Here is a 14,988-nt window from a genome sequence, read left to right as displayed (position 1 = left end):
GGTCACCAAATATAATTTGCCAGCTATTAATATACCTGTGTAACACCCAATTCCATGAATACAAATTTCAGTATTCAGTTGGATGTTGGACAAAATGCCAGGTTCGACTGTTGAAGCAGGATGATTGATTAATGACACCAACTCAGTAGGTTTAGTTTGATGACATATGTTGAAATTATTGCAAGTTCAGTACAACCTGTCACCTTTAACTTGGTTACTACACACTTACACCCACAATAAAAGAACCAAACAAAACTAGGTATAAACAGGGTCCAAATCTCCGGTGCAAGTTGCAACATGTGGCCCATGGAGGCAGTCGGTCTTGCAGTCCCACGAGCGCGATGCACTTCGCAATTGGAGATCAGCACTGAGATTTAATGTTTTTCAATCTCAGTGCTGAACATTCAGTTCAAAGACAGTAGTGTGGAAAAATAATTTTTGCATATTTGACCACTTTTCAACAAATGCACCTAGTGGCGTGGAGTTTTTTTTCTTGGGGGGGGTTGGACAAGATTGAAAATATACAAACATTCAGGTAAATAAGAGCAGCACATAAAAATCAAATATAGACTAACAAATTCAAATTAAAACAAAGTGACAATATAAAGACAGGTAAATAAAATATAAGAATCAGGAGTATATGTGTACACAGATAGAATGACGTTCAGCCAGAGATTGCAGGGAAAAGAATTCCATAATTTTCCAACAACTTAATATTTTTGTTGTTCAATAAGTTGAGTGATCTAAATAGAGACTTCTATGAGAAATTGTGAGATCTTAGGCAATGATTTAGATTTAGCTAATTTCTGTTGTTTCTGTGAATAAAAAACTTTGCATATACAATAATGAAATTAATCAGATATTCAAGAGCGCCATCACTTGGATTAACATAGTAACAAATAATATGTCGTAATGTACGATATTTCGAACCCACAGATGCAGAACACACTAGAAGTCTTTTTACAACCAATTCACACTTTATTTGAATGTCAGCAGGATTAGTGAGAAGCTGTGTAGTTCTTCGGAACGAAGCCTTCAGTGTTGTACTCGGTAACTCAGGGAAAGTAGTGATGATTCCGGAATGGAGACTGAAGCAGTGGTCACCCGTCTGACTCGGGTTAGATGCCGCGTGGATCTGGACAGGCAGACTGGTCCGTGAGACGAGGAGCAGGTGGTGCAGTGTAGACCTGGGCTGGCCGCAAGGTGGAGTTGGTGGTGGAGTGCAATCAATTAATTATGGCAGAATTATCAGAGATAATCATAAATAACTTTAAAGAACAAAGTCCTTGGGGGCACCACTCTTAAAGAAGAGAAATGACCAATGAGCCAATTCATTTTGGATTGAGTCTCACAAAATACACTAAACTATCAATTTGGAACTCTTATTAATAATTAAATTAATAACTATAACCAATATTACCATTAATAGCTAGTAGGCTGAAGGATTTGAAGGACACAAAGGTGTGTGTGTGTGTGTGTGTGTGCGCGCACATGCGTCCAAGATGCTGCTTGAATCTAAGATGCCGCTAAACAAAAGAATGTATGTGTGTTTCTTTGTTCGGATGCCGTATGTTTCAGAAACAAGAAAGCATGTGGGCCAAACTAGAGGTGTATGTGTATGATCTGTTTAGGATAATGGTGCCAAGTTAAAAAGAGTTAGTTATCATGCAAAGACTCTCTCTGTGTGGAGCATAACATAAACTAAAATCAACTTAACGGTGGCTGAGAACTACAGTTACAATAATAACCTCATGTTAACCATGGTGAAGATCACAACATTAAAACTCAATGAAAACACATCAGTAACATCACATGTACAAAAGTTAAACAGTCCTTTGCTTAGCTATATACACTGTTACTCTATGCTATGCCCAGTAACGTTACCCGTCCGTGGGAGGGAAAAAGAGGTTGCTTTGGATGTGCTGCTCTATTAACCGGTGGTCCGTCTGTTGTGTACAGGCCAGGCAGGGAAGAACTGCAGTCCGCAGCCTTTGCTGTGCTGTGTCCATTTATGCAGATGGGTGGAATCCGGCCTGTTGTCTGTTGCCCTCCTTACAATTAGCTTGGCGCTTCCTTAGTTGCTTTTAAAGTTTAGCTGGCAGGCCCTTGCATCGCTGCTGTAAGATCAGAGTTCAGTTCTGAAGGAAGGCAGGTGCCTGTGTTGCAGCCTAGTTCTTTGTCCTTCTTAGGTCCGATCGTTGAGCGAGGAGCGGAGAAAAAAAGAGAGAACAAATGACCACTGATCCCTTTTAATCTGGGTCACAGGTCAGACTGACCTATGGGCGCTACGTTCCATACTCTCTGGATTTTGTAATGCTGAGTTCAAATGCTCTCGGGATTTTGCTATACAAATGAGCGTGCAGTCTCCTAATGAAAGATCACTAAAATGAATGAATTCATCTGAGTACCAACAGGTGAGAGATTGTTTCTATATCATGTTTACAAAAGCTACATGAAATATCAATGTCTGTAAACAAAAATGTAGCAATAAGACAATTAGCAGGGTATATTTTATGTAAAACTTTGAAATGTACTTCCTTAGCCTTGTTTGAAATACGGTACTTATAAAAAGGTAAAAGCCAAGCCCTTCTCCAGTCATGTCCTCAATTTGAGCTCTCCAAAAAAAAAAAAAAAAGTCCTCTAGTTACAGTTTTATTCTTTCTTTTTAGCAAATATCCTTATTGTTGAGCTTTCTATATGTTAGTTCAATTCCATCCAGCATCAGCAAAAGCTGTGTTATTGTTACGGACAGAAGGGCATGAGACACTGAGGTGGAGACAGATGGAGTTTTATTGGACACAGCAATGAGCACACAGTATGCAGGTAAGTGGTGGTTAATGGAGCAGTATAGAAGAACTAGCAGAGCACTGATACCGTCCCTTGTAGAATGGAGGTGGATCTTGGGAACCGGAGTAGCACACACAGAAGACAGGAAAACTCACAACTGGACAAAGGAACACCGGAATGGAAGCATACACTGGCGTAGGTCAGGGAAGTAGCCCAAAAAAAAGCATCTATGGGAAGAGTCCTTAGTATCAATGAGACCAGACAACTGGCTGAGGTGAGTAGTGTGCCTTTATACTAGTGGTGATGAGGTGCTGATGGGTAGCAGGTGTGTGTGATAGGGGGCAGGTGTGTGTGTGTGGTTAGTACTCTGGTGAGGGAGTGTGCTGTGATTGAATGACTGTGGAGCCTGGCATGTCCGTGACGGTTATTTTATTCTCACAATGACTTAGATGGCTTTTCACAAGTTAAATTAAACCACTTGGATTAGCATGAGTTATAGAATTAAATTATCTGAAAGGAATTGGAAAACTGTGTACATACATAAAATGTTCATAGGACAGCATATTACCAAATTCATCAAAAAGGTTGAGGATATGATTTATAGCTCTCTGGAACCATTTAGGAAAGAACAAGGATTTGTTTCTCATCAATATATTGCAGTTGTTCCAGAGAAGTGTTTTGTGAGGTGAGAAATTGTGGACAAAAGCTAACTTCCAAGCTAAAAGGGCTTGCTGATGGAACTTGCTGACAATCTGATTGGCAATCATGTCAATGTACACTTTAAAAGAAAAGAAAGGCCTCCAATTTAGTTGAAAATGTAATCTGGGATGAAATACCAATCTGAATCAGGATTTTGAAGACAATTTTTAACCAGTTAACCTTAAAGGTATTAACTATATCAACAAGTCATTTATAAATAAGGACAAAGATAGATACACAAAGTGAGTTAGGCCCTCAGCTTTTGATAGGAGAACTATACCTAGAATTGACAAATCCCTTTGAAGCCAAAATATTTAAAATAGATTTGGTCTTTTTTATTTTGTTTGAGAAAATTAGATGTTGTCTAGCTATAAGATATTCACAAATATTTAACGGAATTTTTTACTGGGATACTTCCAATGACAGAATCATCACAGTCGCGCAGAGACAAAATTTCACATTTGGACATATTCAGTCTTAGACTTGAAGCATTACAGAATTGGTTATTCAAATTAATAGAGTCACATAATTGATTCTTGTCTTTTTTTAAAAGCATAGTATCATCTGCCAGTTTTAACTCCTGACCAAAACAATATAAATTGACAATAATTCAGTGACTAAAATAAATAAAAAGGGAGCAATAGGGCAACCCTGCCTGACCCCTCTATTAATTTGGAATCTTTCGGAAGTATTTAAATTAATAATAACGGGGCTATTAATATCTTTATAAAACATACTGACAATTTCAATAAAGTTGTTACCAAAACCAACTGTGTTACCAAAACCAACTGCCTTGAGGGATTGTAAAAGAAATTTGTGCTCAATTGTGTCAAAGGCCTTATTAAAGTCCAAATACAAAATATGTGCCTTAGAATTAACTGCATCTGCATAATCCAACAAGTCTAAGATGAGTCTTATATTACAACTAATATGTTGTTTTTCAGGCCACTGTCCAGGGTGTACCCTGCCTAAGGCCCAAAGTCACTGGGATAGGCTCCAGTCACCCGCGACCCCTAACGGGACCAAGCGGTAGAAAATGGATGGATGGATGTTGTTTTTCATAAGTCCTGTTTGAGTTTCAGCTATAATAGGGTCTAGCCCTTTCTTTAATGTGTTTGCATATACTAAGGCTAAGATCTTGTAATCTATAGTTGAGAGTGATAGGATGCCAGTTTTTTATTTAAGAGATATAATGCCTTGCTTCAATGTAGCTGCCATCTCTCCCCAACTGATGCATTCTTTGTACATAGAAAGTAATGGGTTTTGAATAAGATACCAAAAGTGTATATAGAATTCAACAGATAGACCATCGATCTCAGGGGATTTACCTTTTTTCATTGAAAGTAATGTCTCTTTTAATTTCATTAGCTGACACAGCTGTCAGAGTCACATTTGGATTTTAAATGTTCATCAATTGAAGGGATATTGGTCCAAAGTTTTTCCAGGAAACTTGCACAATCTTATGCATTAAAATTGGATTTGTATAACTTTCCATAAAATGTGGTGTCAAAATCAGAAATTAACTTTGGATCTTTAGAAGGAGCTCCATCAATATTAAGGGCGGTTAATGATTTGTGTTCCTTTCCCCTTCCTCCAGCCATTTGGCTCTAGACCTAATAAACGCTCCTTTTGCCATACCTCTGAGCAGTCAACCTTTTTTCCATTTATGAAGACAAAAGGGCTGTGGAAAGAAGCTTTCTTCCCCTCCTCTCTTGTTTTCTTCACTAACAGCCAAAGTTTTTCCCTTGCTGCTTTATCTTCTGGGGATAATACTTCTGTGATCCTTAGTCTGAAACTTTGAGCCTTTCGCCTCCTTCCACACCACATCACGAGTTGACATTGTATTGCAAATCGTCCTGATAGTTGATCTACTTTAACCGTCTTGTCGTCATTGCCCGATGCGATGGACGATGTCGCCTCCCTCAGACTGTTGCGGATTTTGAGAGCCACTTTCCCAAGGATATCAATGACCCTGCTTCTGATGTTTTCTCCATTTTCCTCTCTCACGCCATGAATCTTCGGCTATAACGCTCACAGTCTACAATAGCTGTCTGCTTTTTTCTGCTATTTTCTGCTTGTTTCTGTTGATTGAGAGCCAACGTAAGCTGCTGGACTGTCGAGGTTAGCTTCTCCATCTGTTTTTAAGTCTGTTGTTTTTTATATGGCGGAGATTTTCTGGAAATCATGTTTTTCAGATAGTCCGTGGATTGCTCCAAGAATGTCAGGATTTTCTTTGTTGTCACGTTTTGTTTTGGGTTTTTTTTGTTGGAGGTTTCATCGGAGTATCTGGGAGTGGAAAAGCCAGGCCATCAAATTGGAGGTCTGGGTTAGTCTCAAACCACTTAGCATCTTCTCTTAACGCACGAACGCATACACACTCTACCAAGTGCATATAACCTGTATTGTTTACATACAATGTTACAACCGGCTAACTACATCTTTTAGAAAATCCAGCTTTTACAATTTCACAGGTAACACCTGCTTAGTTTACGGCACTAACCGCTAGCATATCACTGTTGTGAGTTTAGCTTAACAGTTTCTCATTCAGAAACAGTTCAACTCACCGAGCAGAGTCCCATTAAATCTAAAAGTCTATCTCACAGAACAACGTTCAGTTGACTGTTAGTTAGCAAAGTTTTTTTTTTTCAGACAAAAATCTAACTGAAGGAAGAGGGCATTCGCTCTTCCTGGCTTGGAGGACGGAAGTTTTTTTCTCACTCCATCTCGCTTCAGTGCCTCAAAGCGCACACAAGAGCGTGGAATTCAATCTCCTTTTGCTTAACGGATTTTCATAATAATATCCACCTTCTTATTAATTTAATCAACATCAAAACAAAATTCTATGTGTGGGAAACACGGCTTATTTTGGTCTTACAGGTATTACAAATTGCTAATGTGTGTGTGTGTGGCTGTAACAACAGTAGGTTACTTGCTGTGCGCATGACGTGAACCATTGTGCGCCGCAGGATTCATGTAAATTTGACCGTCACAGAATCGGATATGTGAGACTGACCGGTCATGGCCGATCAAGCTTTAAACCGGTGTGTCTGTAGTGTTTCTGTATTACAGTATTGAACAAAGAGCTTAAAGCTACACTAATCAATATTTTCACATTTACTTACCCTATGGGTAATGTGAAAGGTGTCGCTCACAGTGATGAACCCACCGATTACCACTATGGCGGCCGATATAGTGAATTTTTGAGCTGAAAATAGACCTTTTCTATGTGGATTGAGCACTGATTTTGCACCGATATGCCTTTGCAAAGGTATTCTGCTTTCTTAAACAGGTAACTTTATAACATATACCCTAATCCCTATATGACATAGCAGGCCTAATTATCAAACTTAAAGAAACTATTTAGCTTTATGTGTTAACATTACATTATACTATGTGCTTGGTTTTGACAATGACTGTTATGAGACCATTATAATTGTGTCATGAATAATTCCCTTGACCTCAAGTAAAATGGAACCATTTGAACTTGTCATAAAGATATCAGTAAGTTTATTACACTGTCAAATGCTTTTATAACAGTGTCATGAATAATTCCCTTGACTCAACTAAAGTGGAACCATTTGGAGTTAAGGAGTTTGATGGCCATAGGCAGGAATGACTTCCTGTGGTGCTCTGTGGTGCTTTTTGAGGGGGATGAGTCCTCCACTGAAGGTACTCCTTTGTTTGACCAGCACATCATGGAGTGGGTGGGAGACACTGTCCAAGATGGCATGTAGTTTGGCCAGCATCCTCCTCTCTGACACCACCGCCAGAGAGTCCAGCTCCACCCCCACAATGTCACTGGCCTTACGGATCAGTTTGTTGAGTCTGTTAGCGTCCGCTACCTTCAGCCTGCTGTCCTGGCATGCAACAGCATACAGGATAGCACTGGCCACCACAGACTCATAAAACATCTTCAGCATTGTCTGGCAGATGTTGAAGGACCTCAGCCTCCTCAGGAAATAGAGGCAGCTCTGGCCCTTCCTGTACAGAGCTTGAGTGTTCTTAACCCAGTCCAGTTTATTGTCCATATGTACTCCCAGGTACTTGTAATCCTCTACCATGTCCACACTGACCCCCTGGATGCGGTTCAGCAGGAAGATGATGGCATCCTCAACTCCCAGCCGGGGCTGGTAGGCAAACTGAAGGGGGTCCAGGAGGGGTCTGACCATGGGCCGCAGCTGTTCCAGCACCAGTCTCTCCAGGGTCTTAGTTATGTGGGAGGTCAGTGCCACCGGTCTGTAGTCCTTGGGGCCACTGGGACATGGTGTCTTCAGCACAGGAACAAGGAGATGTCTTCCACAGAACAGGGACCCTTTGAAGACTAGCACCCCGGGGCTAACTCCATCGGGGCCTGCAGCCTTGTTTGAGTGGAGTTTCAACAGCTGTCCTCTCACCTGGTCAGTAGTCAGGCACACAGCAGAGGTTACAGGCAGGGGAGGGTGGTAGTCATCAGTCTGGAGAGGGCCATTAGCCTGAGAGCCAGTTGAGGGGGAAGTAGGACTCTCCCAGGAAGATGGAGGAGGGAGGAGCAGTGGACTCAGAGGAGTCTGAGGGCAGACAACAGCTGAGTTAGATGGGGGAGCAGGAGCCGGTGTGTCAAATCTGTTAAAGAACAGATTAGGTTTGTTGGCCCTGTCCAAGCTGCCATCAACTCCTCTGCTGCCAGTTGGTCTGAAGCCAGTGATGCTCTTCATGCCGCTCCAGACCTCTCTCATGTTATTCTGGGTCCAGTGTTCTCTCCTCTCTAGTAGGACAATTCACATACTGGGTGAAATTAGTCAGTGTTGTTGAAACACTGACATGGTTGAAGTCACTATGATATGAGTATACCTGGGTGTTGAGTCTGGAGTTGTGCTATGGCGGTGTGAATGGCGTTGCACGCCGATGCCGGGTTAGCAGAGGGGGGGATGTAAACAGCCACAACAATGGCATGTGAGAGTTCACGTGGCAGGTAATATGGCCAGAGTCCCACAGCTAACAGTTCAATGTCCGGGCTACAGATACTTTGCTTGATAGTAATGTGACCAGGGATACACCATCTGTTGTTGACCAGAATAGCAAGCCCACTGCCTTTCTGCTTACCGCTCCTGGTGTGATCCTTGTCGGCCCGAACAGTCTGAAAGCCGTCGATGGAAACGTTATGATCCGGGATATCCTGGTGTAGCCATGTCTCTGAGAAGCACATCAAACTACACTCACGGAACTCCTTCTGACTCCAGGCTAACGCCCAGCATGATCAGCTGTTCCCTGGTGTAAACAATGCAGCCAACCAGCTGATCTGCAGCGGTGCCCTGACCGAGTAGCAGGAGAAGAAGTTTCACAGCGAAAAAAGTACCAAAACACTTTCTACTCTCATTTTCGTAAAGAGCATAGTTTAAATTTTACTTACACACGTTATTCAAGTTTTGAAGAAAAAGGAAAGCTAAAAGTTGGACGACGAGACAGAACTACGGCAACAGGCAGCATGTTGGCGCATGCTGGTTTATAGTTTTAACCATTAGTGAGGTGGCTGTTACATTTCATGACCAGCTGTATTTTAGTTGCATGATGCAGTTTTTGAGAGATGTTTTTTCTGTCCCATGTTACACTGCTTGCCACTGTAGTGATAGCGCTCTCTGCTGGATACATTTTGTAGTGAGACCAATATATTAACACAAGCCTTTCTTTCTGCGCAATATACTGAAATGAAAACAGTTTTATATTGGCTCATAACGGATAACATATACCCCTGTACCGATATACTGTATTTGCGATAGGCTGATATTGACCGATCAATTGGTCAGGCTCTAATGTGAAGGTTCTAATTTCTCCACCTGCTTCCTCTCTCCTATATCTATCCTGCCAATACCCTTTCACCTCCTTTCAACATATCTTCCTTTTTTTCCCTTTCTTTGTTGAACTTGCACCCCTAATATTATTTCACATTTTCCTCCTCTTTCACACATCATCTCTCTTTTTCCTACTTTCCTCTTCTCTCCCATCTTCAAAATTCTCTAATAATCTACTTCCCCTGTAATGTCACCCTCTCCTCATCATATTCCAATCTCCTAATTGGCCCCTCAACCATATCCCTCTGGTTCTCCTTTCACCTCTTCTCCTCCTTTTGCTTCACTCATCCTCTTCCAGAATTTTTATTCCTCCTACTTCATTCTTCTCCTCCCTTCTTCTCTACAGGAGCCCTACCTCCAGTCAGTTTGCGAGTGCTGTAGTTACCGTTTGAACCCTGACAACCCAGTCCGTTTCCTCAGCCTGCAGTGTGAAAGCGGAGAGAGTGAGCCGGTCGTCCTGCCCGTCATACACAGCTGCGAATGCACCAGCTGCCAAGGTGGGGAATAATGAATGTGGCTGAGTGGTTTTGCATGTGCATCTCTCATGTCACTCTGAGGACCAAGCATTTAAATATATGGAAAAAATGTTTGCACAACACGTGTTTACACACTCCAGGCTCCCAGCAGAAACAGAGGAATGGAATGGAAGTGCTAGGCATGTTCCAAACAGGTAAAGTCAGGGAGTTTGATTAAAAAATATTAAATAAAAATTACAGAATGTATTTTACAACTTTTCTCACGATTGAGCCACACCCAAATCAGTGATGTCACAGCAGGTGTTCAAAAGGGGCTGTGGTCATTTTGGTTGTGTCAGTGTGCTGCCTGTTATGTATTGCCAATGGTATGCAAACCTGCTGAAATGGAGTGCAGGTGGCACGAGGCGGCAGGTCCACGTAGGACGTTACATTAGCTCAGTTTTTCTACACAGCCCCACAGTCCTATAAGATGTAGTGCCCCTTCATCAACACCATAAAAGTGGATATCACTACAGATTTTTTTAATACAAGACATTATCGAATTGTCAATGTTTAGGCTTGGTCACTTTTTCTCTTTTTTCCAGTACATTTGGTCAAGTTTGCATTTGCACTACTACCATTTGAAGTGGCAGAAACTGAACATTACCTTTAGCTATTTTGACTTTCACAGCAGGTGGTGTTCAGGTGTTACAACTGACTGGTTGGTTGGAGGTGTGGGTGGATGTGCTATCAACCTGTTGTAGCCTGTAGTTTATTGGTCATTGTGGCAATAAATATACTAATCTACTAATATAATATCAAATATAAAGACCAGCCTCACGACAATTTGTAATCCTATTTCTGTATTTTTTTTCCTTCTAAACACTTTTAAAAAAATCTAATTTTTTCATTTTTTTTCTAATTTTTTCATTTTTTTTCTGTTTAAATTAGTTGAGTTACTCCACAATCTTTCCAAATACCCCCTTGCAAATGCAGAAGTAACACCTGGGGTACACATACCCTTGGTTGTGAATCATTAGCTGATAATCAAACAGCAAGAAATGTTAGTACGGCATCTGCCACACTATCTGCAGCTAAGGTCAACAATGCAACAATCATTGCAACCAAAGTAGAATTTGTCTTTTGACAGGTGACAAGTCATGTGAAATATACGGCATGTGCTCACTGGTCTTTATTATTTACCATGCTTTGGGTACACGTGGTATTTTGTTCACTTGCCGCACTAGCCATCATTTAAGTCAACAGACATAAGCAGCATGTGCTGTTTTATGTACCAAAGTGAAGAGGAATGGATACCATGCATACATGCTGAAACTGGCAATGTGCTCGTCAGTTTTTGGATTGTACCCACGAAAAATACCTGCTGTAACATCACTGATTGAGTGTGGCCAGTGTTGCAACCAGTTTGAAATTTTTACCCCATAGAAGGCAGCTCAGTATATGGCTGTAACACTCAACTGTCATGTCTGTCTCTTCCTCTCTCAGTACAATTTCTCTGTCTTTCCATTAACACTAGGCAGACACAAACACACACACATGCACATGGTCACTGACATACATACATACACAGATTCACATAGGCACACACACTCTAATCTTAGCAAAGCATACATTTGCCTTTGCTCACCATGAATAATTCAATCAAGGATCCCACCTCTGAAGCAATTATGTGCTAATCCATTCATCAACGTGGCTGATTGCCTTGGTTAATTGGATGTAGCCACATACGGCACAGAACATCCCCCCAGCTCATATTCCCTCCCAGCACTAGACTCACGGACATCACGTCTGACGGATTCGGTCATTATGGCGATCAATCTTTGATAGTGTGTGGTTGCTCTCACACGCACTTACACATATTAACTGCCACTACTAAGTTTTCTCATTTCTCATCTGCTGCTCTCTCTTCTGACTTACACACACTTATTACAGACAGAAGACTTGATATGCATTACATGGATACATTTTTCCACTGCTGTTGGGATTTTGTTATATATACTTTGATTCAGGCAATTCATAATGAAGATAAAATGCTTTAGAGACACTTGATCTCTATCTTTTATCCTGCAGAGGAAGCAGTTTTCCTTTTGATGAATGTGTTAAGAAGTTATTACAGAATATTACAGTAGAGTTATGATTCCATCAGTCTTGCTGTTTCTCCTCTTTACAGGAGGTGACCTGTCCAGACGCTGAGCGAGTATGTTGAGTGTGTCTGAGTGTGAATGTGTGTATGCATTGGAGAGAGCGAGAGCAGGACAAGCATGAACGCCAAGCCAAGTGAGATCACCACAGTGAAAGCCAGCTGAGTGATGGATGGAGATTTTTGGGATGGACAGATCATTGAATGGATGAGTGGAAAAATGAAGTCCTGAGACCCTGTTGATGTACACATTGTTCTGTAGTCCTTAGTCATCATATGACTGGATGCTACTACTGCTCATAGAGTCCCTGTTCTGAAACTTTGTTTATGCTTCAGCCTGTACAGCCTTGTTCTACTGTATATTTATGGTAATATTAAAGGACCTATGATACAATCCAAGTAAGACCTATTATACATTAAAGTATGTTTCATTTGTATGTTTTAAGAAAATGTATATGTACCAGCAGTCTTCTTTACGTTGGATTTTACTGTAACCTGTTAGATATTCTTACATGGTGCAGTTTACAGTACAGTTCCAATGGACTGATCAATAAACATTTTCTACACATGGCTGTCTGTATCTTTAATAATCTTTTTTTATCAATTGTTTTAAAAAATGGCCATGCCATTTTCTATCATCACAGTAACCAGCAGAATGTGGCAAAACTCCCCATCCCTCCCATTTTCCAAATTTTTTCCCAACTTTAATTGTTTTAAAATAGAAGAAAGAGATTATCAACAGTATTGACCTGTACAAAATAAGAGCCTATCTTTAACCCCTTGTAAGGTATGCCAATAAATTTATATTCAACTATGACCCAGTGTGTCATTCATGAGATCACCATATTTTAAATAAAGAATAAATGGTTCCAGATTTCCTCATAAACACTTACAGATATATTTTCCCATCCCATACAATGTGCCAACTGTGTTTGGCCTATCACTTTTTTCTAGTTCCGAGCAATAAGTAGCTTTGCTTGTAATGTACACATATATGTAAACTTATACACTCTCAAATTAAGATTGGGAGAGTATACATATAAGTGAAATAAAAACTTTTGAGTATTTATAATCAAAATTTCCAAGTTCATATTACACAATAACCTTCCAAAACTCCTTTATTTTAAGATGCAAGACAAATATCAGGAATATTATCACTACATTTATTTTGTTAAACAGGAGTTACATACTGAAGCATCCACAAATTAGTTTTAATTGTTTGTGTCGGGCCTTAACACAAGCTTCCCACCTTTAGATCCAACTTCCAAACTTAAAGGTTAAGCTCTATGGTTTCAGTAGTACCAGATATAAGCCAATTATAAATGAATGATGTGCAATTGTGATTTTTTCCAAATATGAAAGTGTGGGCATTTCCTATTATTTATTTTGTGCAGAATAAATAATGTTTCCCTGGATATGTTATACTTGTGATATTTCTGATGACAGAGTTTAATTTGCTGCTGAACTGTTTATTCATTATAAAAAGATGTCGCTTTTAATGGATGTGTCAAAGTGAAGAGTGGGGATTTTTCACTTCCTTTATTCATACGTTTATTCATTTTGTGCAAGGAAAAATACATTAAGAACTCCTTAAGCAACTATAGTCAACTTTCTATTGGTCTGTTTTTGTGCATGTACACTATGTGTGAGTACTAGAAAATACAAAAAGAGTGACAGACTGGGATCTGTCTCATCTATGACAAGAAACTGTCTGCCTTTTTCTTTTCCTCCTTCCCCTCTCCTATTCCCCTCCTGGTTTCCTCTCTCCTCCCCTCCTTTCTGCTCTCCTCCCTCTCTCTTTTCCTGACTAAATAAGGGAGTTGAGAGGGGAAGACTGACCAGTACCCTCCTCTGGCTTTCAGCTGCTGTAGTAAACACTGCTGGATGTAATAAGACAAAAAACTGATGCATTTTTCATTCATACCAAAATGGCACATTTTGATGGATAGCTCCTCAGGCCTCGTCTAACTACAAGGCTGCTATTTATCATGTCAAACCAATCGTTAGAACACTGATCGCTGGAAAAATTAATGCATTCATGCTTTGCAGGTCATTTTGATAAATGCATCCAGCGAGCAACGGTGTTCCTTTAGGCCTCTATCTGACAGAACTAAAAACAAGGAAATTTTACGCAGTCAAGGCCTATTACATCCCTGAGATGGATATAAAAATCTTGTTAAAACAAATGTAATAAATACCGGCACTCACAAATAAATAGTCTTCTTGTTTAATGTGGGCAAAAAAGAACAAAAATTGCCCACAATGAACGGGAAGACTATTTATCTGTGAGTTCCGGTATTCTGTTTTGATCCTTGCTACGTGTGTTTAAGATTTGGAGCTGTGCGCGCTGTTACTTTTCATTATAAAAATCTGTTTCTGACGGATATAAAAGGACTCCGAGAAAACGTGAGGTTGTCAGACATGCAGGGTGAGAGCTTTGTCTGCTGCTGCCTTCAAGTGCAGTCAGAAAAAGAAACACTCCTGTAGCACACATATTTTCATACATCACAACTTTTGGATTCAAACAATATCTATAACATTGGTTGCTTGATTTCCTGAATAAAAATGAAAAACGTTCCACACACCGTCTTGCTTGGTATGACTGTTCCACATATAGGCTATAGCCTACATAGATGCTGGCTAAGTTAACCATTTTTGCTTGATTTCCAAAATCAAGCATCAGTCACCAAAAAACTGCTTTTGCTACAGTCTTTGCTTTGTTAATGTTTCCAACCAGACATGAAGGGGCACAAGTACTTCTAGGGTTGGGAGAAGCCTATTAGGAGCATGGAAATCAGCATATAAACTGCATCATTTTAGTCAAATGTCAAAGTCATCAAATGGTGACTGGAGAATTTCATGGTCTCTGCTCCCTAAACTCAACACTGAAACAATGGACCCAGTCAAATCTTTCCACAAATTTAACACAAATTGAAGGTCATCACAAAATGTAGCCAATGTGTAGAGAATAAGTATTATCTCAGCATTCTGCAACAAGAAAAATTAAAAGAGAAAAATATTATCTCATTTGAAAGCCAAAAAAAAAGCCAGTCATCAA

General features: G+C 40.2%; 1 protein-coding gene across 3 annotated transcripts in view; it reads left to right on the top strand.

Moving 5' to 3' along the window:
- sspo (SCO-spondin) overlaps positions 1-12,498 on the top strand; it is a 108,289-nt gene extending 95,791 nt beyond the window's left edge. For all 3 annotated transcript variants that reach the window (XM_044176369.1, XM_044176368.1, XM_044176370.1), the window contains 2 exons: positions 9,661-9,811; positions 11,961-12,498. In XM_044176369.1, the coding sequence (XP_044032304.1) occupies positions 9,661-9,811; positions 11,961-11,983 (174 nt within the window). In that variant the 3' untranslated portion in view covers positions 11,984-12,498. The remainder of the gene's footprint in view (positions 1-9,660; positions 9,812-11,960) is intronic.
- Positions 12,499-14,988: the final 2,490 nt, after the last annotated feature.

Source organism: Siniperca chuatsi, linkage group LG19, assembly GCF_020085105.1.
Source record: "Siniperca chuatsi isolate FFG_IHB_CAS linkage group LG19, ASM2008510v1, whole genome shotgun sequence".
Classification (NCBI taxonomy): Eukaryota; Metazoa; Chordata; class Actinopteri; order Centrarchiformes; family Sinipercidae; genus Siniperca; species Siniperca chuatsi.
This window is presented reverse-complemented; position numbering and strand designations above follow the sequence as displayed.